Source organism: Paroedura picta, chromosome 11 (genome assembly GCF_049243985.1).
Source record: "Paroedura picta isolate Pp20150507F chromosome 11, Ppicta_v3.0, whole genome shotgun sequence".
NCBI classification, from domain to species: domain Eukaryota; kingdom Metazoa; phylum Chordata; class Lepidosauria; order Squamata; family Gekkonidae; genus Paroedura; species Paroedura picta.
The window spans coordinates 4,974,970-5,000,052 of NC_135379.1; the positions used below are offsets into that span (position 1 = coordinate 4,974,970).

General features: G+C 49.7%; 1 protein-coding gene and 1 long non-coding RNA gene across 5 annotated transcripts in view; one reads left to right on the forward strand and one right to left on the reverse strand.

Annotated features, from left to right (window-relative positions):
* ACVR2B (activin A receptor type 2B) overlaps window positions 1-5,421 on the reverse strand; it is a 101,488-nt gene extending 96,067 nt beyond the window's left edge. For both annotated transcript variants that reach the window (XM_077304099.1, XM_077304098.1), the window contains exon 1: window positions 5,258-5,421. In XM_077304099.1, the coding sequence (XP_077160214.1) occupies window positions 5,258-5,306 (49 nt within the window). In that variant the 5' untranslated portion in view covers window positions 5,307-5,421. The remainder of the gene's footprint in view (window positions 1-5,257) is intronic.
* Window positions 5,381-16,379, forward strand: LOC143820817 (uncharacterized). Of its 3 annotated transcripts, none has more exons than XR_013225534.1 (3): window positions 5,381-5,515; window positions 11,272-11,384; window positions 12,048-16,379. It is a non-coding gene; the product is annotated as an uncharacterized LOC143820817 (long non-coding RNA). The 3 variants fall into 3 exon arrangements; XR_013225533.1 differs by having other exon boundaries at window positions 12,249-16,379; XR_013225535.1 differs by lacking the exon at window positions 11,272-11,384 and having other exon boundaries at window positions 5,394-5,515; window positions 12,249-16,379.
* Window positions 16,380-25,083: the final 8,704 nt, after the last annotated feature.

A 25,083-nucleotide genomic window follows, 5' to 3' on the forward strand; every position in this document is an offset into this window, starting at 1 on the left:
CTCTGGGATCTGGGATCCAGAGGCATAGTACCTCTGGATGTGGAGTCACTATGGCTGGTAGCTGCTCATAGTTTCATGGAAATAAGCCTATCTAATCCCCTTTAAAAACTGTTTATTCCTGTGGCTGACAATACATCCTCCGGTAGCAAATTCCACATTCCCATCACTCTTGGTGTAAAGTGGTATTTCCTTTTGTCTGTTCTCAACCTACTGCCCATCATCAGTCTTCAGCACAGGGAAGGTGCTCCAATCTCTTCTCTGTGCTTTTCCCAGCTCTGCAATATTCTGCCTTCTTACCTCCATACTAGCCAGGGGGAGAATTTTTGGTGAGTCAATGGGACACCTCACCAGAACAAGAGGCAGGGAGGGAGGAAGGAAACTCCCCAACTACCACAGTATACACTGTGTTCACTTCACACAACTTCCACCATGCTGCAAAATCCCCAAGGTACACTTACGAAATCAGCTGCATGGAGGGATTAGGTAATCAGAACACAGCAAGGACTTTCTGAAGCAAGCAGTTAAATTAAAGTTAGGGAAGGTAGAGCTCTGTCTATCTGTTTCCTGAAACAAGAACTGGTCTTTATATGTTTACAAATATTATCTATAAATATATATTTATTTGCCGTTGGGAAAATTACAGGGTTGTTTTTTGCACCTTCAATTCCGCCCCCCCCCCTTTTAAAAGGATCACACATCTCAAAATGCAACAGATGTTTAAACAAAGAGATTCCAAACATTATTCCTGTTGGCTAAGGAAACAGCAAACACATATCCCTCTGATGTAAAGCCGTCATAGACATCTATTATGAACATTATCGCTTTTATTTTTATCGTTTCTTCCATCATGGATCTTGGGCTGCCAGAAATGTGGTTTCTAGGAGGCTGCCCATTCAGGGGCTAACGAGACCCAGGAATGCTGAGCTTCTACTAGGTTGCTCTAACTCTACATTCTCCAACCATGCCCTGAGCCCCAGATTAGGGATGCAACATGTTCTGAATCTAAAATGCAGCGGGATCCTGACCATTTCTGCTCAGCTCTTGGAGGTCAATGCAGCTTACTCTCTGGGCAAATGTGCTTAGGATTGTAACCTTAAAGGTACGGTGTACACGAACGCCCACTGCAATGTAAACATTCCAAACCGGTCATAGATTCTGATATTTAGAATGGCATAATCTATATCTCACAATAGATCTTTGTTAATAGGATCCTGGACACTAGTTCAAGAGTTTTTGTGTTTTTAAAGACCAGCACTATTAACCTTGGCACAGCACTCCATTGTGTTTAATTAGCAAGCTAATGAAGCTGGTCTCATTCCTTTCCCCCACCACAAGAGGATAAATGGGGAGCTCTGGGAAAGTGTAGACTTATCTGCTTGGGATTCAATTCTTTGCTAGGTAGTGAAGTGCTTACAAAAAGGGAGGGGGGGTGATGCTTAACTTTCGAATTGCTTTGCCAAGGGCCTTGAACAACAGAAATCCTTTTCATATAATCCATATTGTCTTGGGGGGGAGGGGGGGAGGGGGGGAGGGGGGGAGGGGACACAGGCACAAAGTAATAATCATTAAAAAAAGAAAATGATTCCTGAACATTTGGGCGGCAGGAAATCTGCAAACAAAACAGGAGAAACGAACATAATGTTTTCATCAACAAATCTTCAGGCACTCCAAAAATTAAAGTACACAACAGACTCTTTCCTTTTTAGAAAAAAAAAAGAAAAGCAACAATCTGTGTTTGTACCACTATAAGTTATCCAAACACATGCCACTAAGGTCGTGCTGTTTTTAAAACTGCACTCCTCCTCCTCCTCAGACGCTCAAAACACCTACACACAAACACACGCAGAGAACCTTCTGACCAACAACACTGAGGGACGACTCCCTTACAGCGTTTAGCACGTTTCTGGGAAACCAGAAGAAAGATACCTTGCCAAACAAATCTAACAAAAACCACCCCACAAAGCACAGCCGAAGCCATTCATAAAAGCAGATGTATCGCACAGCTCCTTGTTCCCTCTGATGTGGTCCATCTTCCGAGGATTCTCATAATTCACGTGAGGCATGTGTGCCTTCCTTTCTTAAAATCACATTTCCAGAAAGCTCGATATAATTATGCCAATCTTATGGACCCATGCAAGCAACCTTCTAACAAGCAGCTATCAATTTGATTCCCGATGGTCAGTATTATTGCACATTAAATGTAAAAAAAGGGAGTTACAGTTACAAAACAAGGAAAAGGTCTTTATCTGTCAGATAAAGCTACGGGCTTTTTGGAAAAGGCATGCCGTGGGGGAGGGGGAGAAATGAAAAGTAGCCAAAAACAGCTCCTTTACACAAACCCTAGTTCCAACCCTGGAATACTCTGTGATTACAGGCATATACTGGATTTCCTGACTGGTGGTGCTAAAAACACACATGTAAACAGGGGAACTCCTTGTATTGTTCTCCCCCGTCCAAAAATGCCTGGTTCTGCAGGGCTTTCTCCATAGGATCACACATAAACCTTTACAAGCAGAGACAAAGATCTATGCAAATACACCATCAGTTTAGACAAGGGCTCGGTTGCTTTGCTTATCTGAAGACACATGTTAAGACCTCCTTTTATAAAAACAAAACAGAAATACAGGCAAGCATCTTTCCCATTCCAACTTTCAGCTCAACTGAAAAAGAAGAGCACTGTTTACAATACGAAGGAGAAGGAGGGAGAAAGGGAGACGGCAATGTGACAATGAATATATAATGGGTACCCTGAACAAAGAAACACCAGCAAAGCATCGGTACTAGCTTTCTGCTTTTGGTTGTATTTTCAACCCCTCCCCAGGGTTTCAGAGCAGATTCCAAGCCAGACCTAGAACCATGGGGATCTGCTAGTTACGTCTTTCAGGGGGGAAACAGTTTAACAGGGGAAAGGAGAGGTCGGTTTCAATGCCGGATCAGTATCACGGTGGAGTAGGATACAGCAGTTAGCTGTGCCTATCTATAATTTAAACGCAATCCACACTCCTCCAAAAAGATTAAGATTTCTCCATTGCAGGACTACACACATTGCACGGGAAAGACCCCCTTGTTCGAAACCTCTTCTCCCAGTGTCAATTTATTCCACAATAACCACACGGGAGTCCCCAAGGCAAAAATGTTTTCCCTTCTCTCCTGCACCGGCATGGCGTGACTAGGGAGCGCCAAGCAGGGTCACCCTCACCCAGAGAGAGAGAGAGAGAGGGCCTGTGAGCCACTGCACAGTGTTGTGGGGGCTTTCTGGGGGGGGGGCGAAGGGAGGCTGGAGAAATTCGGGGATTTGGCTGCCCAACCCGCCAGCCTCCCCCCTTCCTTCCCCTTGCACGCCCAGCCTGGAGAGGCTGAAGGGGGAGGGGGGGTCGTAAATGCGGGGCTGGCGACCACGGCGCCGCTCCTCCGGGATCCGCAAATCAATCGCTCCACGCCAGGCGATGGGGCCGGCCAGTTACGTCAGCCCCGTTGTTATTATTCCGCGGCCACGAGATTTGTGTTGTGCTGCGCGGAGCCCTGCGTGCATGCGTGTATATGTGTGTGTGTGTGTGTGTGTGTGTGTGCGCGCGCGCTGGGTTTTGGTCTGCGAGCCGCCGCGGCTCTGCAATCCCCCCGAAGGGCGAGCTGTCTCCCCCCTCCCCCTCCCCCAAGCCCCTGCTCCGCAGAGCCCTTCCCCCCACCCTCCCCGAAAGTCATCAAAACAAGGAGGTGGGGAGAAGCCGCCAACAACAAAAGCGAGCAGCCAGCCCGGAGCACACAAAGCCCAGGCTGCCCGGGCTACGCCGAGCCAGAGATGGGGAGGGGCACAGCGCACCAGCCCCCCCTCCCTCCCTCCTGGCAAGGGCGGGGAGAGGAGGGGGAGCAAAGCAGATTTGCAGGGGATCAAGGAGGGGGGTGGGCAGCATTTCCATAACAAGAGCGAGTTTTCTACACAAAAGTTCCAGCCGGGGCCTCAAACAGCCATTGCTCTGTGCGACAATACGCATCCCTTCTCTTTCTTTCTCTCTCTCTCCCCCGGGCTCGTACAAAGGGGGTTCCTCTGCCCCCTCCCCTCCTTCCAGGGAGGGGGATTGTAAAAGCCCAGACACCGCCGGAGCCGCCTCGAATGTCAATGAAGCCGCGCAGCCCGGATCAACAAAAGCCGGATCCTTTCCGTCGCTCACGCCCCGGCGCAGGCGGAAGCCACTTTGTAGCAGGGCCTGGCCGGGAGCTCGGCCGACTTCTGGGCTCCCACGTGGAGCTCCGCTCGCGCCAGGCTCACCCCCCCCCCCCCCAAAGAGCCTCCAAACGCGCGAGACCCGGAGGGAGAAAGTTTCTCCAGGCTCACAAAAGGCCGGCCTGGCCGCGCTCTCCCGCGCCCCCCCCCCAAGCACCCGGCAAGCTTAACCCCTGGCGCGCCGCGGGTCGCGTCGAAGCCAAGTGGCGCCCTCGGAGCGCGAGAGACACGAAGCACCCGAGTCGGTCGGTCTGCCGGTCGGGACGGCTGGAAAACAAGCCGCAGCGGAGCCTAATGGGGGGGGGGGGGAGAGAGAAAGAGGCGGGTTTGCACCCCGGGCATCGCCTTCCACGCGCACCCGCGCGAAATCATATCTTGTCTTCTCTTGGGAAAGCCGCGTGCAAAATGTGCACCGGCGAGAGGGACTCGTGGGAGAGGCGTTTCGGGGCTCGTTTTTTTTTTTTTTTTTTTAGCACCTCCAGAAAAACGCAACCTTTCGGGAGCGGAGGGAACATGCCCGGCCCCAGTGACCATGTGGCTCCACGCGGAGCAAAGCTGGTTATCTCGAGCTCGCCGGGTGGGTTGCTCGCCCGTTCCGGACGGAAACTGCCTCTTTCCCAAAGGCTCCTCTCCCCTCTTTTGTTTTGCAACCGCGCGCCTCCCTGCCCAGCCGGGGTCGGGGGCATCGCACACCATCGCGCCCGCGCCCCAAAAAGACCACCTTTCGAGGTCTGTCCCGCGAGCCTTCCCACAGACCAGGCGAAGTCGCAAGGCTCACAAACGCCAGCGGTGCACAAAGTTGTGTTGTTTTGCTCTCCTTTAAAAAAAAACCAACAGCAACAACAACGGCGAACCGAATTAACTCTTTGTGTTTCCAAGCCGCCTGGGCGCCTGTAGGGACCGTCTTCCCCGTCGCTCGGAGCCCGCTGCATTCCACTCTCGGCGTGCACAAGAATGCCCTTTAAACAAATTAAAGGGAATAACGATGGAAACTTTGTTTTCGGGGGGGGGGGTGGCTGGTTGGCGTGTACTTACGCGCGCAGAAAGTCCCCCAGAGGAAGGCGAAAGTTAGCCAGGGCACCATCCTAGTCCGCCGCTGCCTCGTGCCTCCTCCTGCTCCGGGCGCCCCGCCGAGGGAGGCGGGGAAGGGACGGGGGAGAGGGGGAAGGGGGGGGCTTCGGCCCCGATTCGGACACGCGAACAGAAAGGCGGGCTCCTCTTTCGGGCCCGCGCGGTTCTCTCCCAAGTCCCAGGCGGCGGCGGCTTCCCCGAAGCAGGCTCCTCTCCGGACAGGTGAGTCGAGCGCAGGCCGGCCGCTCCAGGCGTCGCCCCAGCAGGCGGGCGGGCGGGCGCGGGCCGCCTCCGCTGGGCCCCGGGCGGGCGCGGTTGGCGTCTCCCGGAGCGGCGGCCGGGCGGGCGGGCTCGGAGGTCCTTGGGCTGCTTCAGCCCCGGCGCGGCGGCGGCGGCGGCGGCGCCTCCTCCTCCTCCCGCATCCCCTCCCGCGCGCGCCCGCCGGACTCCCGCCCGCCGCCCCTCAGAGGCCCCGCGGCAGCGGCGCGAACTTGGCCAGGCGAGGCGGCCAGCGCGGGGGGTCGGCGGGCCGGGGGCGGACGGGCAGAGCGCCGCGGCCGGACAGGGCGCGGAGGGCTGGCGGGCGACGCGGTCCGCTCTGAGGCATCGCTCGCTGGCTGGCTCGGGCGCTCGGCGAAAGGGCTGGCAGCGCGCGCGCCACTCGCGGCGCGAGGCGAGGGCGGGGGACGAGGAGGAGGAGGGGGAGAGGCTGGGGCTGCAGTTGTCATGTACACACACACACGCCCCCCCCCCCAGAGGACGCCGGGCACCTGAACGGAATCCAAAATGGCTTCTCACGGGGGGGGGCAGGGGGAGGGGGACGAGGCGCCGACCCGGCGTGTGCGTAAAAACACAGATGGGGCGCGCGCGGGGATGTGTGGATGTACACACGACCGCGGGCCAGCGGGGGAAACCCGGATGTTTGATACAAAGGGGAGAGGCGGGGGAGGGGGAGGGGGCTGGGGTGGACGGGAGGAGGGGGGGAGGCGCGAGGCGGGGCCGGGGGAAGGGGCTGAAGTGGAGGCCGGGCCGCGGACTGGCGAGGCCGGCTGCCCGTCAAGGCGCGCGAGGGGGCGGGGCAGGGCCGGAGGAGGAGGAGGAGGAGGAGGCGGCCAAGGGGAAGGGGCCGGGCGGGAGCGGCGGGCGAAGCAGAAGCAGGCGCTTGGCTCCCGGCTCTCCCGGTGCCGTCTCCGCGTGCGGTGAGGGGCAGTCCCCGGAGCCGCCTGTGCGGTGTGGCGAGGGGAGAGGAGCTGTCCGGTCCGTGGCTCTTTGGCCGCGGGACCCCCGCCCCCCCCCCCCGGCAGCCTCCCAGGGGCGCCTTCTCCGCGCTTCGGCGGCGGCCCGTTGACCTGCCGGGGAACCAGAGCTCGAGGCGCCGCCTGCAAAACGCCCGGAATCTGCCTGTCCTTTTAAATAAGAAGCAGCCGCCTGCAGAGGGCAGCTCGGAGAGGAGGATGGGGGGGGGACGCTTAACCCTTTCCCCGCAGCCCTCTCCTTGCAGGGTCCCCCACCCCAATGCTGCTGCGGCACCCTCCTTCTCCTAGAGTCGTGCCTTTGGGACTGAGCAGGAAAATGGCTGGCAGGGGAACGCCCCTCTGCTCCAGACGGCTCCTTCCAGGGCAGTTTTTCATCTAACGAGGAAAAAACACTTCCTTGGGCATATTTGCATGGAGCCTGCACTTTGGCCCTGGGAGCCAGCAAACTATCCAATGCAGCATTGTGAGGAAGGGCTGGGTTTTGATACCCCACTTTTCACTGACCGAAGGAGTCCCAAAGTGGTTTGCAAACATCTTTTCCCTTCCTCTCCCCACCGCAGACACCCTGTGATGTAGATGAGGCGGAGAGAGCCCTGAGAGAACTGTTGATGGGCCCAAGGTCTCCCAGCTGGCTGCATGTGGAAGAGCAGGGAATCAAACCCAGTTCTCGTGTGATACGGGATGCTGGACTAGATGGACCATTGGCCTGATCCAGCAGGAGTCTTCTCGTGTGCTTGTCAGGGGAAGGCCTTGGCCACTGTGTGAGGCAGGATGCTGGACTGCATGAACCCTTAACCGAATCTTTTGGGATGAGCCTGAAATGTAGCAGTGGCCCCATTATGATATTGGGGATCCACGGTCAGATCTTCTGATGCCTTGTTTAGCCACAAGAAAGGCATGGGAGACCTTTATTTGATTTCTATACTGCCCCTCCCCACAAGCAGTCTTTGGGTTATTTATGGTAATTACTAGGGGCCAAGCCCATTGCAGTGGGTGCTAGATTGGAGGGGGGGGGGTGGTAGAAGAACTCTGCTGATGGCCTCCCCCTCCTTCCAGGACTTGGGAAGTCTGCAGGCAACTGTTAGGGAACTCACCAGCAAGGGCAGCTCTTGCATGGCAGGGATCTGCAGCCCCCAAGCCTCAGAGGGAAGTGGGAGGAGGGGATAAGGGACGGAAGGCGATTAGCTGGCCGCTGGACAGGTAGGCAAGCCGGTTGGAGGAGGAGGCACTCAGGGGTGGGACAGCCACTCTGAGTGGGTGGGTAAACACTGAGTGGCACTTAAGCCATGAGACCAGCACCTCCTCCAAGCTCTTACCAGAAATACGTGGAACAGATAATACCGTTTTTAAAAATTCAATACCTCTCCCCTCTTCCAGACTAGCAAAACTGGGGATTGTCTAAAATAAAGAGGGGAGCCAGAGGGAAGAAGAAAGGCCGCTATAATTTCTGTCCAGCCCTGACCTCAACCATTGGTCTTGCAAAAGAGCTCCGTTTTGCAGGCCCTGCTGAACTTTGACAGCTGGGTCAGAGCCCAGTTTTCAACAGACAACACCAGGCGGAGGCCAGGTTGAGGCCAGGCAAACATCTTTGGGTCCAGGGATTGCCAACAAATTAGCGTTGGCAGAGCGCAGTGCTCTCCTGGGGACATATTGGGATACCAGGAGCTGTGAATGCCCCTGTTGCATCAGCCCCGTTGATTGGCCAGTGGCCTCTGGGGTCGCCTGGTCTTGCGCATATACTTAAGGGCCTTCTGACCTTGGTCAACTTGGTCTGAGGTGTTTCTAGCACCTGGTTCCAGTGCAAGTCCACATCCCTCAGTGGCTGATAGGAAGCACCATCAAGTCACAGCCATGGTGGACCCTGTAGGATTCAATCCAAACAAAGACCTGCATTGGTTCTATCAATTAAACATGAAATAAAAGTTCATGCAGAGAAATTTGTGGAAAGCCTCTGCATTTATAAACCTTGTTTAAAAAAAGCAAGGACAGAGTTTGCAGAGTAAGTCTCTGTTTCAAGTTTTTCACACAAGGTCTAAAAAACATACAATGTGATAGTTATAAACAGATACATAGAAACAAATACAAAAAGATCAAGCGGCAAAAACAGGGAAAACACCCCCCAGTTACCTTGTATGGTGAATTATTCCACCAAGGGAATCTCTTCCACTGATATTTGTAGCATCTTTCAAGGAGATCGGCAAAGAAAAGTTCAAGTGCGCCTTCATAACTCCAAACAACTTTAAAGTAATATTATAAACTCAGCAATCCCTTTTTTTCCTACATGGTCATGTTTGCTGGCAGGGGCTCATGGGAATTGTAGTTCATGAACATCTGGAGGACCACAGGTTGACTACCCCTGAGTTACATTATATCCCCAAAGCACTACAAGCAATCCAAACACCGTAAAGGTGTCAGAGAACAATGCTGACAAGATCCAAAAATTATTAATTACTACTCTTAATTAATAGGCACAAACTGGCCCTGATATCACCTTGGCCAGCTCTGCTTCTGATATCTAATGACTGCTGGGAATGTGGCAGCATAGAGAGGGGGAGAGGAAAAGCCCCTTCCCCACTCTGGGTTTGTTTACTTATTTTTATTTATTAAACTTTTATGCTGACGCTCCTATGTCAGCTAGCTCGCAGCAGCTCACATAGAATCATAGAATAATTGAGTTGGAAGGTACCTCCTGGGTCATCTAGTCCAACCCCCTGCACTATGCAGGACACTCACAACCCTCTCGCTCCTCCACTGTCACCTGCCACCCCCTTGAGCCTTCACAGAATCAGCCTCTCCGTCAGATGGCTCTCCGGCCTTTGTTTAAAAATCTCCAAAGATGGAGAATCCACCTCCTCCCGAGGAAGCCTGTTCCACTGAGAAACCGCTCTAACTGTCAGGAACTTCCAGATGTTTAGATGGAATTTCTTTTGAATTAATTTCATCCCATTGGTTCTGGTCCGTCCCTCCAGGGCAAGAGAGAACAACTCTGCTCCATCCTCTATATGGCACCCTTTTAAATACTTGAAGATGGTTATCAGATCCCCTCTCAGTCATCTCCTCTGACATCAGCAATGAAATACAGTAAAACAATTAAGAACCCTCACCCACCCTCCCAGCCACCCCAAAAGCTCCCTCCCTACAACTCCCCACAAAGCCTCCAACCAGCTGTTATCTGCATCAGGGGTGAGGGAGTAGGTCACCTGCTAGGGCTGTCCACAGCCTGATCCCAAGCATCCATTGGCTAGGGTCTGTCACATCATGGCAATGAAAGACTCTGTATCTTTCCCCTGCTTGGCCCCTTTCCAATGATGGCTTTTTCTACCATTACTAAATAATCTTTTCTGCCCTTGAGTTTTCTTTATTTCCTCTCTCCTCCGCATCTCCTCTCTCCAAGGGTTTTGCTCTGCTACCTAAAATCATGCTTCCCATTATGTACTTACTGTATCCAGCACGGACCTTATTCTCTCTTCCTTCCATTGTCTGAGATGCCACGGGGTTTGCGGCTGGCGCGACTTTAATTCTTGCCCTGTCAAGGGCCGTTTTCGGTCTTCTGGAAGGGCCCAGTTGCCCATCTGACCACTGTGGGTTCTTCTCTTGTGACCGAGCTACAAATGGATCTGTAAGCAGAGATTCCAGCTGGTTTTGCATTATCCAACCCCACAGCATTAATTCTTTCCAGTGACCAACTGGGATAGAGTGTTTCCCTGTTCCTGAATACTTTCCTGTTCCTACATCTGTTCCTACACACTTTAGTCACATGCTGGCAGGAAGATTACAATTTCCTTGCATTTGACAGGAGGAGATCTAAATCTAACATGTTCATAATATTGTTCGTGGTGTTGTATTACCCAAGTGCCTGGTTTAGTGGTTAAGAGTGGTGACTTCTAATCTGGAGAGTCGAGTTTATTCCCCACTTCCCACTCTTCCACATGAAGCCAGCTGGGTGACCTTGGGCTAGTCATAGTTCTCTTAGAGCTGGTCTCACAGAGCAGTTTTCTCAGAGCTCTCTCAGCCTCACCTACCTCACAGATGTCTGTTGTGGGGAGAGGAAGGGAAGGTGACTGTAAGCTGCTTTGAGACTCCTCCAGGTAGTGAAAAGCGAGGTATAAAAACCAACTCTTCTTATAAACAGTGCGTTGGGAAACAATCCCTGGCAATATAAAATTTGGAATCTAGAAGTTGTCTGTGGAGGAAATGCAAGGGAGGAAAAGAAGATGGGGGGGTTTTGGTCTCCCCCTGCAATTACAATCCACGGATCATGCCCCACATGGCCCCTTGGATCCCAAAAAACATATTTTGAGATCAGTGAGCTGCAGCAGGGATACAGGGAGGAGGATGTAGAAATTTCTGTTCCATTGACATAAATTCCTTCTATTAATAGAAAATTTGTTCTGGATTCAGCCCAATAAATCATAAAGTATTGGCTGCCAAATTGCAGTATTACATGCTCATAGTAATATAAACACATAGGTGTTAAAAGCAAAGAAAGAGAATTACTTTAATTCTACTCCACTTAGCATTACAGACATTGCTGTTAATTGGGGCGGGGGGCTGCATTTCTTCTATACGCACACATACAGTTTTATTCATAAATAGCAGTCTCCTGGAATTTTATTAGCCATATGTTCAAACTTGGTGTCTCCTCAATTTCCTGATTTTTTTCCTTTTCATAGTACAGTCTGGCTGGTGGTACTAACATTCAGAAAATACTTCTCCTTTCAGAGAAGTCAAGAATTATAACTATGGAACTGTTGAGAGTGCAGCCTCACACAGAGCTGAAGAACCCAGGCTGGTAGATCTATTCACATCTCGGAAGTTATGTAGTGTCAGCCCTGGTCAGTCTTTTTTAATTATTATTTTTATTATTATATTTATATACCGCCCTCCTCGAGGGCTCAGGGCGGTTAACAGAAAGCAGGAAAGGATACAATGGGAGACCACCAAAAATCCAGGGTCACTACGCAGAGGCAGATAAGGGGTTCTATGTCTTTTTATGGGGGTTTTAAAGGGTTTTATGGACTTTGTGACCCCCCACGGGCTTCCCTCAGGAGTGGTGGGAAATAAATATAAATAATGGCAAATCACCTCTGAACACCTCTTGCCTTGAAAGCCCTCTGCAGGGGTGGCCAAACTGTGGCTCTTCAGATATCATGGACTGGATTAGAACCCACCACTCTTAACAACTACTGATCAAAGGCAGCTAGTCTCTGTAGCATGGAGATGAGCTCTCCAGGGGGTACCTGGAGGCTGGCATCCCGGTTAATCTCTTGCCTTGCAAACCCTAGGGGATCTGCATAAGTTGATTCCGTCTTGACAGCACTTCAGACAAACAAACACACACTTTTACAATACGGACTGGGGGAGGATTTGCATCCTTGTTGTGTTGAAACGTAGGGTGGGTGTGTTTTGTAGGTGCGGGATGAAACCAGGGCCTATCGGTCTGCAAACAAAACCTTACTTGAAAGAGCTGCTCAAAACTCTCCTTGTCTCTTTGGAAGGGCCTGAAAAATTTCACACTTGGAGCAGCTGAGGAGCAATGACAAACAGCCAGGCTCCAGACGGGCCTCTATTGACCCTCCCGAGTTTGCCCCCATGTTTAATCAGAGTCCCCACACGACAGCTGCCAGGGGAAGGCCTGCGTGGTGTCTGGCACCCCTCCGAGGAATACTTTTGATCTTTCCCCATCTCGCCCTCCCCAGGACACTGTGGGAATCGGCTCTTCCCCACACGTTTTTGTCAAAGGGATCGCCGCTGGGCCAGTGAAACTGTATCTCCTGTGATTTTCCCAAGGAGTTTGTGGAGACGCTCTCACAAGTCCCTGAGCCTTCAAGAGATTCATGGATGAGGATGCGGAATGCTGTCAATCTTTCCATCTGTCGTACCATCTGTAGGAACCTCCAGAGTAACTGGGATGGCAGCAAAAGCCTACTAAGGAAAAACAACAAAACGAGAGTCCAGTGGCACCTTTAAGACCAACAAAGATTTAGTCAAGGCGTGAGCTCACGCCCTGAATAAATCTTTGTTGGTCTTAAAGGTGCCACTGGACTCTGATTTTGTTGTGCTGCTTCAGACCAACACGGCTACCCACTTGAGTCCACTATGGAGAAAGTCGGACAAAGAGTTTTGCAAAAAAACCAAAACGGTTTGAGTCCAGTGGCGCCTGTAAGACCAACAACGTTTTACTCAAAGGATAAACTTTTGTGTGCAAGCACACTCCTTCAGGTGCATACACGTATCTGGTTGTTCATGGATTCCTGCAAGAACCTGTTAGTCTTTGAGATGCCATGTTTGTAAAGACTAACAGAGCTCTCTGACTTACGTTAAACGCAGAAGTAAACGTCACTGAATTTGAATGGTTCCTTCCCAAAAAATGTACAGGAGGCTACAATTAAGCAATTAATTCCCCTGAAATGCCAGGATACTTCACTCTGTTCAAAGTGGCTTGGAATTCAACATTAGATATTTCTGAATGAGTAACTTTGCTTACAAAACGTCTTCTCCCAAAAAACTGGAACTTGAGGACTGATGGGCAGGAGGCTTCAGGACAGACAAAAAGAAATCCTGCTTGACACAGAGTGATCCAAATATGGAATTCACTGCCAGAGGACTTAGTGATGGCCACAGGAATAAACAGCTTGAAAAGGAGATTAGATATATTCATGGTAGATACGTCTATCAATGACTACTAGCTATGGTGGCCTTCCACATTCAGAGGCACAACACCTCTGAATCCCAGATAACTTTAGGGAAAGGCCTAAGCCTCTCTAGCTTGTTGTTGTCCCTCCAGAGGAACTGGTTGGCCTCTTTGTGAGACAGGAGGCTGGACTAGATGGACCACTGGCCTGATCCAGCAGGGCTCGTCTGGTGTTCTTATCAGGTGAAAGCCTTGGCCTCCCTGCTCTGTTGTTGGCCCTTCAGAGGAACTAGTTGGCCACCGTGTGAGGCAGGATGTTGGACTAGTCTCATCCAGTAGGGCTCTTCTAATGTTCCTATAAGGCAAATGCCTTAGCCTCCCTGCCCCGTTGTTGGCCCTCCAGAGAACTGGTTTCCTTTCTCTCCATGTATAGTTTTCTACTTGCGCAATGCCATTTCCTGCATTTAACACATCAGGTTTTATATTTACATTTTGTTTCAGATTGCTGTAATCTAAGTCCCAGCACCTTGCCTGTTCAATGTCCCATCCTGTTGATCGGATTTGACTTGCAGCGTATTATCCGCCTTGCGCCTCGGTCAAAAAGGCGGAGTACAGATAAAATCAGCAACATGCTGCCGGTGCTACAGCATCATTCCGAACTCTTATTTCGCCACGGATGTGGGTGGGGAAAGAAAGAAGCAGAGAGAAATGGAATAACTAGCGTGTGTCAAAATATTTTTATAATAATTTTGCAGCAGGGTTTTTTATTTAAAAGGGTAATATTTAAGGATTTTAGGAAACAAAACAATCATTAAGGGTACAGTCCTATGCGGAGCTACACCCTTCTAAACCCACTGACTTAAAAGAATTTAGGGGGCTTGACTCCATGTAGGACTGCACTGCAAGTATGGTAAGAGGCAATTTTAATTTGACTGCACATCTTAGGGCAGACTTTCTCAACCAGGGGTTCATAAAACCCTGGGGTTTCTTGATGGCCTTGCGAGGGTTTCCTGAATGGGTGGAAGTTAATCAATTTTCAATATATTTTTAAATTTTTAAAAATTTGTTAAAACATTAATGGGTGATATGACTAGATATGGTCATGTTGACCTGCCCACCCCTCCCAAAATGGCCAGTGATAGGCCTGGAAGGGGTGGGAGTATGAAGGACCCCAGGTGGTCATGTACTCAGCCCTCCTTCCCAACTATATTCTGCATGATCAAGAAACTTTTGAAGTTTCTTGAAGCCTGAAGAATGTTTCAGGGGGTTCTCAGTGGTACAAAAGTTAAGAAAGGCTGTCTTAGGGTTAGGATTCTTTTTTACACATAGCACCTGAAGCATGCCACCATAGATCAAAGGAGGGAAAAGCAAGATGGAAGTTTTAAGGGGAGAGAATGAAAGCTTGCCCTCTTTAAGATGTCAGAAGAAAAGCAAGGAGAACAAGAATCAGCGTGTCTCAACGGAGAGAGTGTGTGCAGGAAGACCTGAAAGCTGCCTCGGACTGTAAAAGGCATTGTTACAGATGTAATGTCCGAGCAACAGCTGGCTTGTGTAGAGGGAAATGAAATGAAGGAAATACACCAATACATCAGTAAACATCTTGATGGAAAATCTTCGCCACACGACCTGGGAATGCTTAGCAATCCTAACCCAAAAGATGAAAACATCTGCAAGCACCTGTCGATGAATTTTTAAAAATATCTAATATGCTGTTCTTTATTATCTGCGGCTGAATTTGTGCAATTATGTTATTTTGTATATTTAGTTAATCATGTTGTGTGTGTGTTTTTCCACGTATTTGTGTTGGCATTGCCAATTTTTTCCCCTTTTTTGTCTAATGATTTTTTTAAAAAAATTAAAAATTACCTGTGGCTGAAGAAAGGCAGACGAATCCACAGAGAGTGCACTGCTGGTAGATTTCTGGCGGCTCAAGGATGACTGAGCAGGTAGATCTGTCCATTGCCCTCAAATGCACGAGAAACCCAAGGAGCTAAGCCATATCCATCTGTGTGTTTCTTCTTTTTCACTGGTGCCCAAAGATCACTCATCCCTACTTCCACCACCATATTCACTGTGCTCTCCACCCTATATATGGGGCTGCCAACCTCCAGGTGGCACCTGGAGATCTCCTGCTATTGTTATTGATCTCCAAACAACTTTGCTCAGTTCCTGTGGGGAGCATGGCCTCTTTGGAAAGTTGACTCTATGGCATTAACCACCCCCACCCCCTGAGCTTTCTCCCCTCCCTAAACACTGCCCTCCCCAGACTCTGTCTCCCAAATCTCCAGGTATTTCCCAACCCAAAGCTGGCAACCCTGCCCATAGTCCTGGGAATTATATCCCAAGGCCCTGCTTGCTAGCAGATGTTTTTTTTTAAATTCCCAGAGCTGGAAAATATAATTGAAAGACTTCATCATTAAAAAAAAATTGGTTCTTCTACAAAACCTTTAATATCGTATGACCCCAGAGAGGCAGTAAATTAACACACATTAAAAAAATGTTTGAAAATGCCAAATTACGTGATGTCAAAACATACTCCAGTACTTCCCCAATAACTGAGCAATGTTTATGCCAGTGCAGAAATGTTATCTCAGGATTGTAATAAGCCACTTGGCTGCTAAGGATTTGGGTGGTGGTGTTTTGTTTGTTTGTTTTGAGCCTTCATAGGTAAGTTGTTCTTTGGGGATGGGATCTATGACATCACATCCATACTGAGCTCCCTCCCACACCTCTGCCCTCCCCCAGGCTCCTCCCCTTCAATCTCTGGGAATTTCCCAACCTGGAGTTGGCATCCCTAGTCGCCTGGCCTTCTAAAATTCACCACCAAGACACTGATCTGGCACCAGCACCACCTATTGACAGAAGAGGGGATAATCGTCACAGTCTCTCTCGCTCTCTCCGCGTACACACACCCTCTGCCTGCCTGCCTGCCTGCCTGCCTGCGTGTGCCAGCAAAACATATCACCACCCGCTACACCTGGCCGACAAAATCACAATCAAGCCGGAGCCACGGTTTGTGTGACAGCCCAATATATTCTTCCTGGTCTTCCTCCTGTTTGAACCGATGAGGATTTTATTAGCTTCAATTTCTGGGGCTGAGGCAGCAGCTTTTTATTTCCCCGTCTTTGTATTAATTTATGGCTTGCATTTAAAATAAAACGAGAGCTGCTGCCGCTGTTCTCATTAGCCATTTTTATACTGCTGCTAATTGCTTTTAATTTTGTCTAAGTTGAATTTGTTTATTTTTGCTGAACTGGTGAAATGGAAGGGAACATAGATTTACGGAAGGAAAGGGAGGAAAGTTCACTGCTTAATGTGAGGCTGGTGGCCACTGTATTATTTGCCAGGGCATTAGTTTCTTCCCTGCTTGGTGTAGAGGTTAGGAGCACCGACTTCTAATCTGGTGAGCTGGGTTCAATTCTGCGCTCCCTCACATGCAGCCAGCTGGGTGACCTTGGGCTTGCCACAGCACTGATAAAGCTGTTCTGACCGAGCAGGAATATCAGGGCTCTCTCTGTGCGGTGGGGTATTGATATGGGGGGCTGGTTTTTATATTTATATTTATTGGCATATTTTTATTTTATATGTTTATCTGTATACGGGGGTGTGGCAGTGGGCATGGCCAGCTAGAATCATAGAATAGACTTGGAAGGGACCTCCTGGGTCATCTAGTCCAACCCCCTGCAGTGTGCAGGACACTCACAACCCTATTGCTCATACACTGTAACCTGCCACCCCCTTGACCTCACTTCCATGGTACTTCGAAGCCTGAACAATATTTCAGGCATACCTCCACTGTCAAAAGGCTGAAAAAGGCTGGTTCAGAGTGTTGCACATCCATTCTCTCTGGAATCCTTACAATACTCCTGCAAGGTTGCTTAGTATTATCATCCCCCTGATTGCACACGGAACAGCAGCTTACCTTCAATCCCAGGAAAAAAAGGGGGGGGGGAAACACTCTACAACCAACTTCAGTAGCAAAAAAGCACACACCCCGTTGCTCAAAAACTGTATACAATTGTCTAGGGATGGACTACAAATTGAGATGTTGCTCTTTGTACAAAATAAATAGAACCCGCATCCAGTGGAGAGAAATCTAAGAGACCCTTTCCGCCCATCTGGGCTTTAGACACAAGGAAGTCAGCTGCCGATGATATGTGGATTGACCCTCCACCTCATCTCGCCCCTACGAAAAACGCTTCGTTAAGATTTACCGTGCCATAATCCATTTTTGATTAAAATGATAAATCAGCTGCCATTTGATGTTAACTGGATTCCCCACCCCATTCTCCAGGGCACGGGGCACTTGTCAAACTCAGACATGCCTGCCAGCAAGGGGTATCCTGGCCAGGGCAGAATCAAAGGGAAGGGGCCCACTCCACTCTGGCCACATGTGTGCGTGTGTAGTTTGGAGACACAACTATGTGCATGAAGTGAAGCCACAAAGACAAGGCCAGGAACTGTTGCATCTCAGAGCCAGTGTCCTTTCTAGACAAATGCTCAAAAAACGTGGTTGTAAATGGGAAGGCACCATGGTTTCCCTCTCTATCAAATGCGGAGGGATGCCAAACTATGGCTGTCCAGATGTCCATGGACTACAATTCCCATGAGCCCCTGCCAGCATGTGCTTATGGGAACTGTAGTCCGTGGACATCTGGAGAGCCACAGTTTGGCCACCCCTGTCATAGGGTGTCTATGGTGGGAGAGAAAGGAAAGGGCTCTGATTGCCTCTTGATTTGTGATTTCTTTTCCAGCGAGAAAGAGAGAAAGCGCAATCCGGGTATGAATTTGCTGGGACTGAGAGCACAAAAGATCTCGGGATCGTAGTGAACAGCTCAACGAAAGTGCCAACGCAACACTGCAGCACTGAAAAACTCAAATTCTATATTGGGCATTGCTAGCACAGGGGTTGAGAACAGAGCAGCCCATGTTGTAATGCCCCCGGACAGATTTATGGTGCAGTTCTCGGCACTGTATCTCAAAAAGACCATTGCAGAGCGGGAAAAAGAACAGAGGAGGGTGACTGAGATGATTTGGGGGGTTGGAGCACCTTCCCCAGGAGGAAAGTCTTAAGAATTTGGGACTTTTCAGTTGAGAAAAGAGACAACTAAACAGGAACATGACAGAGGTTTATAAAATTATGCCCAGACAGAGAGAGTTGACAAAAAGAACTCCCCCCCCCACTCTAAAATTCTAGAACTCAAGGGCATCCAATGACATTGACGGGCAGCAGGTTCAAGATGGACAAAAGGCAGCACTATTTTATGCAGGGAGTGATTCAGATGTGGAATTGGCTGTCAGAGGATGTAGTGATGGCCACTATTTGCAAAGATTAGATTCCTGAAGGATAAGCCTTATCTGTGGCTGCTACACATGGTAGTCGAGGGGAACCTCCACAGTCAGAGGCACTGAACTGAATCCCAAAACCAGGAGGCAACTTCACCCTGCTGTCGGCCCTCTAGATAAACTGGCTGGCCACTGTGTGAGAGAGGAGGCTGGCCTAGGTGGGCCCCTGGTCTGATTCAGCAGGGCTCTTCGTATGTATTTTCTTCCCTCCTTCCAGCTCCTGCCAAACAAATTTTTAAAAAGCAAAAAATTCCAGATCCACCTGACTTTTCCAAACCAAAACAAGGCTAGAGCCGTCTGTATGCTTACCGTTAAGCAAACCTCTTTCAATCCAGCTGGACCGCCACCAAGTAAACGAAGATAGCCCAGACCAGAATCGTCACACAGAATTAAGCAAACATTGACCTGTTGGTTTGCCTAACCTGGGCTAATAATTTGGGGTTTCTCAGCGAAAGATTCGAAACGGATCTTGGTTGCCGGATGGAGAACGTGCAGCCCTGCTGGATACAAATCCCCCCCCCCCCCGGCGCTTCTCTGCCTCGTCCTTGGCCGACCTCATGAGATTCACTTTCCAGTCCTTGAAGGGCACCTGAGAACAGAACAAAGGGGCTGTGTGGATCACACAGAGGAACCTTCCCCCTCCCACCCACCGTCACGCCGTAAGTCATCGTCTGTGAGCAAAGGAGGGAAAGTACATCGATAGTGGCTGGGATCCAGCAGAGTGTTTTTGAGGGTAGGAAGATTCCGCCCGCAGTGCGTGACCTCCGCTTCCCACTTTCCCTGCAGCCCCAAATGGCCCCATATGCTCCTCCTGGGAGCGGGACAGCGTTTCAGGTCGATGTTCTAGGCTGTTGGGGGGGGGGGGAGAGAAAGTCACATTCTGTGGGTGGGAATCCTTCTGCCCTCCAAAACGCTCGCTTGGACCGGGGCCAATATACTTCCCTCCCCCCCCCCTTCACGAAGCTCTCAACTTAGCAGGCGCATCCCCCTCCCCACCTTGAAAAGTGAGTCATTATATTTCCTTTCCATATGTCTCTTCCCATCAAATCAATCAGGCCGTCTGCTCTGCTCGAGAATCGCTTTTGCAGCCGCCTCTATTAGCAAGAAGGCGCGTTTTCGCGGCAATAAGCTCTCAACGACCAACTTTGCAGAGACGGCGAATGGAGGGGAGGCTGTTATGGGCTTCTTGGAGTCAAGAAATGATCCCTATGGCAGGGAGAGCGGCTGAGGTTGATGGCGCTTTTGTCATGCTGGCTGGATGGCCGAGTGCAGAAGGGGAGCAGTTGGGGGCAAAGAGGCCTCCGGGCAAGGCCCCGATTCAGATCCCTCCAGAGGGAGCCTGCGGCCCCTCAGGATGTTTCACCTAGCAGGAGGGGGCTCTCTGATCCCACCAGCCTACTTCAGCCAGTTGCTATTTCTCATAGAATCCTAGAGTTGGAAGGTACCTCCTGGGTCATCTAGTCCAACCCCCTGCACTATGCAGGACACTCACAACCCACTCGCTCATCTACTGTCACCTGCCACGCCCTTGAACCTTCACAGAATCAGCCTCGCTGTCAGAGGGCTATCCAGCCTCTGTTTAAAAATCTCCAAAGATGGAGAACTCACCACCTCCCGAGGAAGCCTGTTCCACTGAGGAACCACTCTAACTGTCAGGAACTTCTTCCGGATGTTGAGACGGAATTTCCTTTGGATTAATTTCATCCCATTGGTTCTGGTCCGTCTGCGAATAGTGGTACAGTCCTATACAGAGGACACTTTTCCATATACATTGACGTTAATGGGCTGGCATGGGTGTAACTCTGCTTAGGACTCCACCAACGGGTCGCTTTTCAACGGCTCCTAAGGCAGGAGGGAGGCAGCCCCCTCTCCCAGCTCCACTCCCTTTGGTTCTGAATCTCGCATGGGGAGGGGGAGAGGAGAGCATTGCGCATGTGGAGTAGCTGCACGTTCTCTCTACACATAGGAAGACCTTTGCTCGAAACAGAGGTGGCGGGAGACGAGGCATGAGTCATTCGCACCCCTATAGAATATCTGAAGCAGCTCTGATTGTTTAAACTGCTGGCTTAAACTGTTTATGGACTGCAGTTTTACAGCCGCTAATAAAACAGGGTGTCATAAGAGCAGAATAATTTTGTTCTCTGCGCCGGTTTTTATAATTCCCCGGATGACGGCGCATTAACATTCTGTTGGCCCACCTGTTAGGAAAGGCTGATCCGAAGAGTCATAACTGTAAAACAGTGGGCGACAACTTAATGAAAAATTGAGCTCCACGTTTAATTTCCTTTTTAAGTTCTAGCCGGGCATTCAGGGAGATCAAAGAGGCTCCGGCATTTGCAAATCATCTATGATATCAGAGAATCAGATTATAGCACCGGCGTCCACTTTGGTATTTAAGCAAACGTCTGCTTTTAAATACCAATGTTTTAAGCGGCCTGTGGAAATAAAGCGGAACACGGTTCGTTCCCTGATCCTAATCTATAATCCACTGGAATCCATAGGAGCTTTTGTCATGACGATCAATTGTCAATTTTTGCTCCACTGGGAATTTTTTTTCTAACATGCTGGAAATGACCCTGAATATATCCTGAACTGAGTACAGGTGTAGTGTAATAAAAATTGCAGGGGCCTGATTCAGTTTCCCCTGTTTAACCCTGTACCTGCCTGGGAGGAATCTTGGAAGAATCAGAAGCAGAACTGGGTTTTATACCCTGCTTTTCACTGCCCCAAAGAATCTCAAAGCAGCTTATGATTGCCTTCACTTCCTCTCCCCACACAACAACCCTGTGAGGAGGTAGGGCTGAGAGAATGCAAAGAGAAACTGCTCTGTGAGAACAACTGTATCATGACTGTGACTTGCCAAAGGTCACATTGTTCACTGCATGTGGAGGTGCAGGGAATCAAACCCGTCTCACCAGATTAGAAGCGCCAGTCTTAAATACTATTCTCTTCATTTGCCCCTGCTTTTTCCCCCAGTGGGGATTGAATGGGGTTTTTATCATTGTTCCTTTCTCCTCCATTTTATCTCCACAACAACTCGGTGCGGTAGGTCAAGCCGAAAGTGTGTGATCACCCAGCAAGATCACCCAGCAAGCTTCCATGGCAGAGTGGAGATTCGAACCCGGGTCTCTCAAATCTTTGTCCAACATTCTAAACCACGACCCCATGCTAGTTCTAATCTGTCTTTTCTCCCAATGGAGGCCCAAAGCAGCTTGCAAAATGGGCCGTTTGGCATCATACCCTCCTTCAGGTCTCCACTCCTTAAATCTGCATAATTTCCGAACTCGGAGTCGGTACCCTTCATAGCATCTGGTTGAGCTTTGTTGGCTGGCAGGCTTGGATTTGAGATGCATCCATTTGCAAACAGGAACGGCCTCTGCCAGACAGAAAAACAATTCTCATTTATTGCGGGGCCTAGAAAACAACACCAAGAATCATTTTTCCCCACCCAAGCCTTCGTTTTCTGATACCTTTAATAGATTGATAATTGACTTCTCTTCCTGTTCTTTCCGTTGTTTCTCTGGTGGGCTTGTTTCTATTCCAAACCAATTTTTTTGCTGTTCTTTTATGTGAATGCCTCTTTCCGCCTTCCCCTTCTTTTTCCGATTCATCTGGCCGAAGAATTTGTTCCACGCCAGTGGAAAGTTGTCCAGTCTGGCACCGAGGTAATATAAGGTCAATGGGAACTTTTATTGCTCCCTCTCAATAGGAGGGACAGGTTTTATGGAGAGCCAGCTTGTTGCAGTGGCTGAGAACGGCAGCCTCAGATCTGGAGAAGTGGGTTTGATTCTCTGCTCCTCCTCCACATGCACTCCTTTCACCTGTATATATTTTAAAAATGTTAAATTCATTTGGGTGATATGACCATATATGGTCATGTCACCCCCCTCTCTGTAGCCAATGATAGGCCTGGAGGGGATCAAAAGGGGAGGGGCCCCAGGTGGGCGTGTCCACAGCTCTGCTTCCCAACCATATTCTGCATGATGGTACCACTTCGGGGGTTTCTCGAAACTTAAAGAATGTTTCCGAGGCTTCTCAATGGTAAAACAGTGGAGAAAACCTGGATTAGAAGATGACTCTGTTGTCCAGCTACTTGTAGATGGCCCACTCTTGCTTTCTCGCTGTGTTTTCATGTTGATTTGTTAAAAACTGCTGTTAAAATTTCCCATTAGGAATAACCAAACGGCAGCTACAGTTTGGAGACTTGCCCCGGCACCCTGGCGGACCCTTGATTTGTATTGTGCTTGACCTCCCCAATCATTCCCCCCAAACACACACACACACTATACCAGCTTGCTTTACACAGGCTTGGTTATGTAACCCCCTGGATGGTGGCCAGCAGCGGGATCTCCTTGCTGGCGAAGGATTAAATAAACATTAACTGAATGTATAGGATTGATTTTCACCAATAGTCAGAATGACATTGATATGCCTTAAGGGAGATATTGTCCACGTTAAGCTCTTAAGCATAAATCTGTATGTAAGCATGAGCCCCACCATCCGTCTTTCTTGTCTCCTTTCCAGTGGGAAGTCCAAGATCCAGCTGTCAGCTGGATGGACACTATCTCCATACAATTTTCCTTGCTGTTCGTCTTTAAAAAAATAATAAACAAACCATTTCTCTGGCTCCATGGCTTATTTTAATTTAACTTACAGCTCCTAACCACTACAACACGCTCGGGACAAGTCAACAGCACTAGTTGCTGTGTTTGATGAACTGCACGGGTGTAGATCTTGATGCCCCCCTGCCCTGAATGGCCCAGGCCAGCTTGATCTTGGCAGATCTCAGAAAGTGATCAAGGTGGGCCTCGCTTAGCACTTGGATGGGAAATCACCAAGGAAGCCCACAGTTGCTCCCCATAGACAGGCTCCTTCTGCTTGCGTCCGGCCTTGGGAACCCGAGGGGATCGCCCTGAGCTGGCTCCAACTTGACTGCGCCTTTCAGCGCCGCTGCAAGGGCTTGATTGATTAAACCAGGGGTAGTCAAACTGCGGCCCTCCAGATGTCCATGGACTACAATTCCCAGGAGCCCCTGCCAGCGACATCTGGTGGGCCGCTACAGTAATTGTTGGAGTAGAAGCTGACTGGCTGAGCTGCTATGATGTCATGAAAGGGTAAAAAGAACCTACAACACCCAGCTCTTCTCCAATTGTTTTAGATTTGCGCCACTGGGTTTGATACCTGGAATCCTGGCCACCTGTGCCTTGCCCCCAGGCTGTGTTTTGACTCTCCTTTGCTTACCTGGCCAAACCCAGACGATTTGCTTACTAGGAAAGTTCAAAATGGGTAGCCCTTAGGATAGGCCTGGATGAATTTGACCCCCAGAGAACTGAAGAGGACAGTTGTTTTGAACTGCTTCGAGGCAGTTTTAATGGCCCAACCCCCTCAATACGAATGGTTAATTTGTTTTTCTTTTTAAAGCAGGATTCTGGAATGGTACAAACCCCTTGAAAGGATGCCTCAGTTGGAGGCAGGAAGGTATTGCTGGCTTACACGGTGGGAAGGATGGCTCCTGTAATATTGTGAGATAAGATAATTGTGTAGTTGTGAATAACGGGATCAGCCTCTCAGCACTGGCTCTAATTAATGTGATTACTCCATGGTCTATCAGCAATAAACCTGTCGCTCGGAAGATTACAAGCACGCAGGCTTTAATGATATTAATGCGAAAAAAGCGGTGCCGTGTTTATTGGGCCGGCGTGAGCGACCAATCAATGGTTTCTGGGATAACTATGGATGGGCGAACTGGCCAGTCATTAAGATTTGATTAATCTCTAAAACTCAGTTTAATTTAGATTAGACCGGTATCGATTGGTATTTCTTCACAATTACGGTCTCGGTAAAGCAAACTTCCCAGGTATTATCGAGATAATTATATCTATGCAAGACATTGAGAGGGAGACGTAAATGAAGGGCCACTCGGAATATTCAGCAACACTCAGAATACGCAGCTGAAGGATATGATCCAGGGAATGCAGGAGGACAGAGCGGACTGCGAATTCCTCTGCTAAGACCAAGGGACCAAGCCCTATGAAGACAGGTTGAGGGACTTGGGAGTGTTCAGCCTGGAGAAAAGGAGGTTGAGAGGGGACATGATAGCCCTCTTTAAGTATTTGAAAGGTTGTCACTTGGAGGAGGGCAGGATGCTGTTTCTATTGGCTGCAGAGGAGAGGACACGCAGTAATGGGTTTAAACTTCAAGTACAACGATATAGGCTAGATATCAGGGGGGAAAATTTCAGTCAGAGTAGTTCAGCAGTGGAATAGGCTGCCTAAGGAGGTGGTGAGCTCCCCCTCACTGGCAGTCTTCAAGCAAAGGTTGGATACACACATCTCTTGGATGCTTTAGGCTGCTTAGGGCTGATCTTGCGTTGAGCAGGGGGTTGGACTAGATGGCCTGTATGGCCCCTTCCAACTCTATGATTCTATGAGCCCTGCTGGGTCAGACCAGTGAACCATCTAGTCCTGCATCCTGTTTCACATACTGGACACAACCAGTTCCTCCGGGGGCCAAATAAAGAGACTGCATGCACACAAAAGCCCCAGCCTTGAATA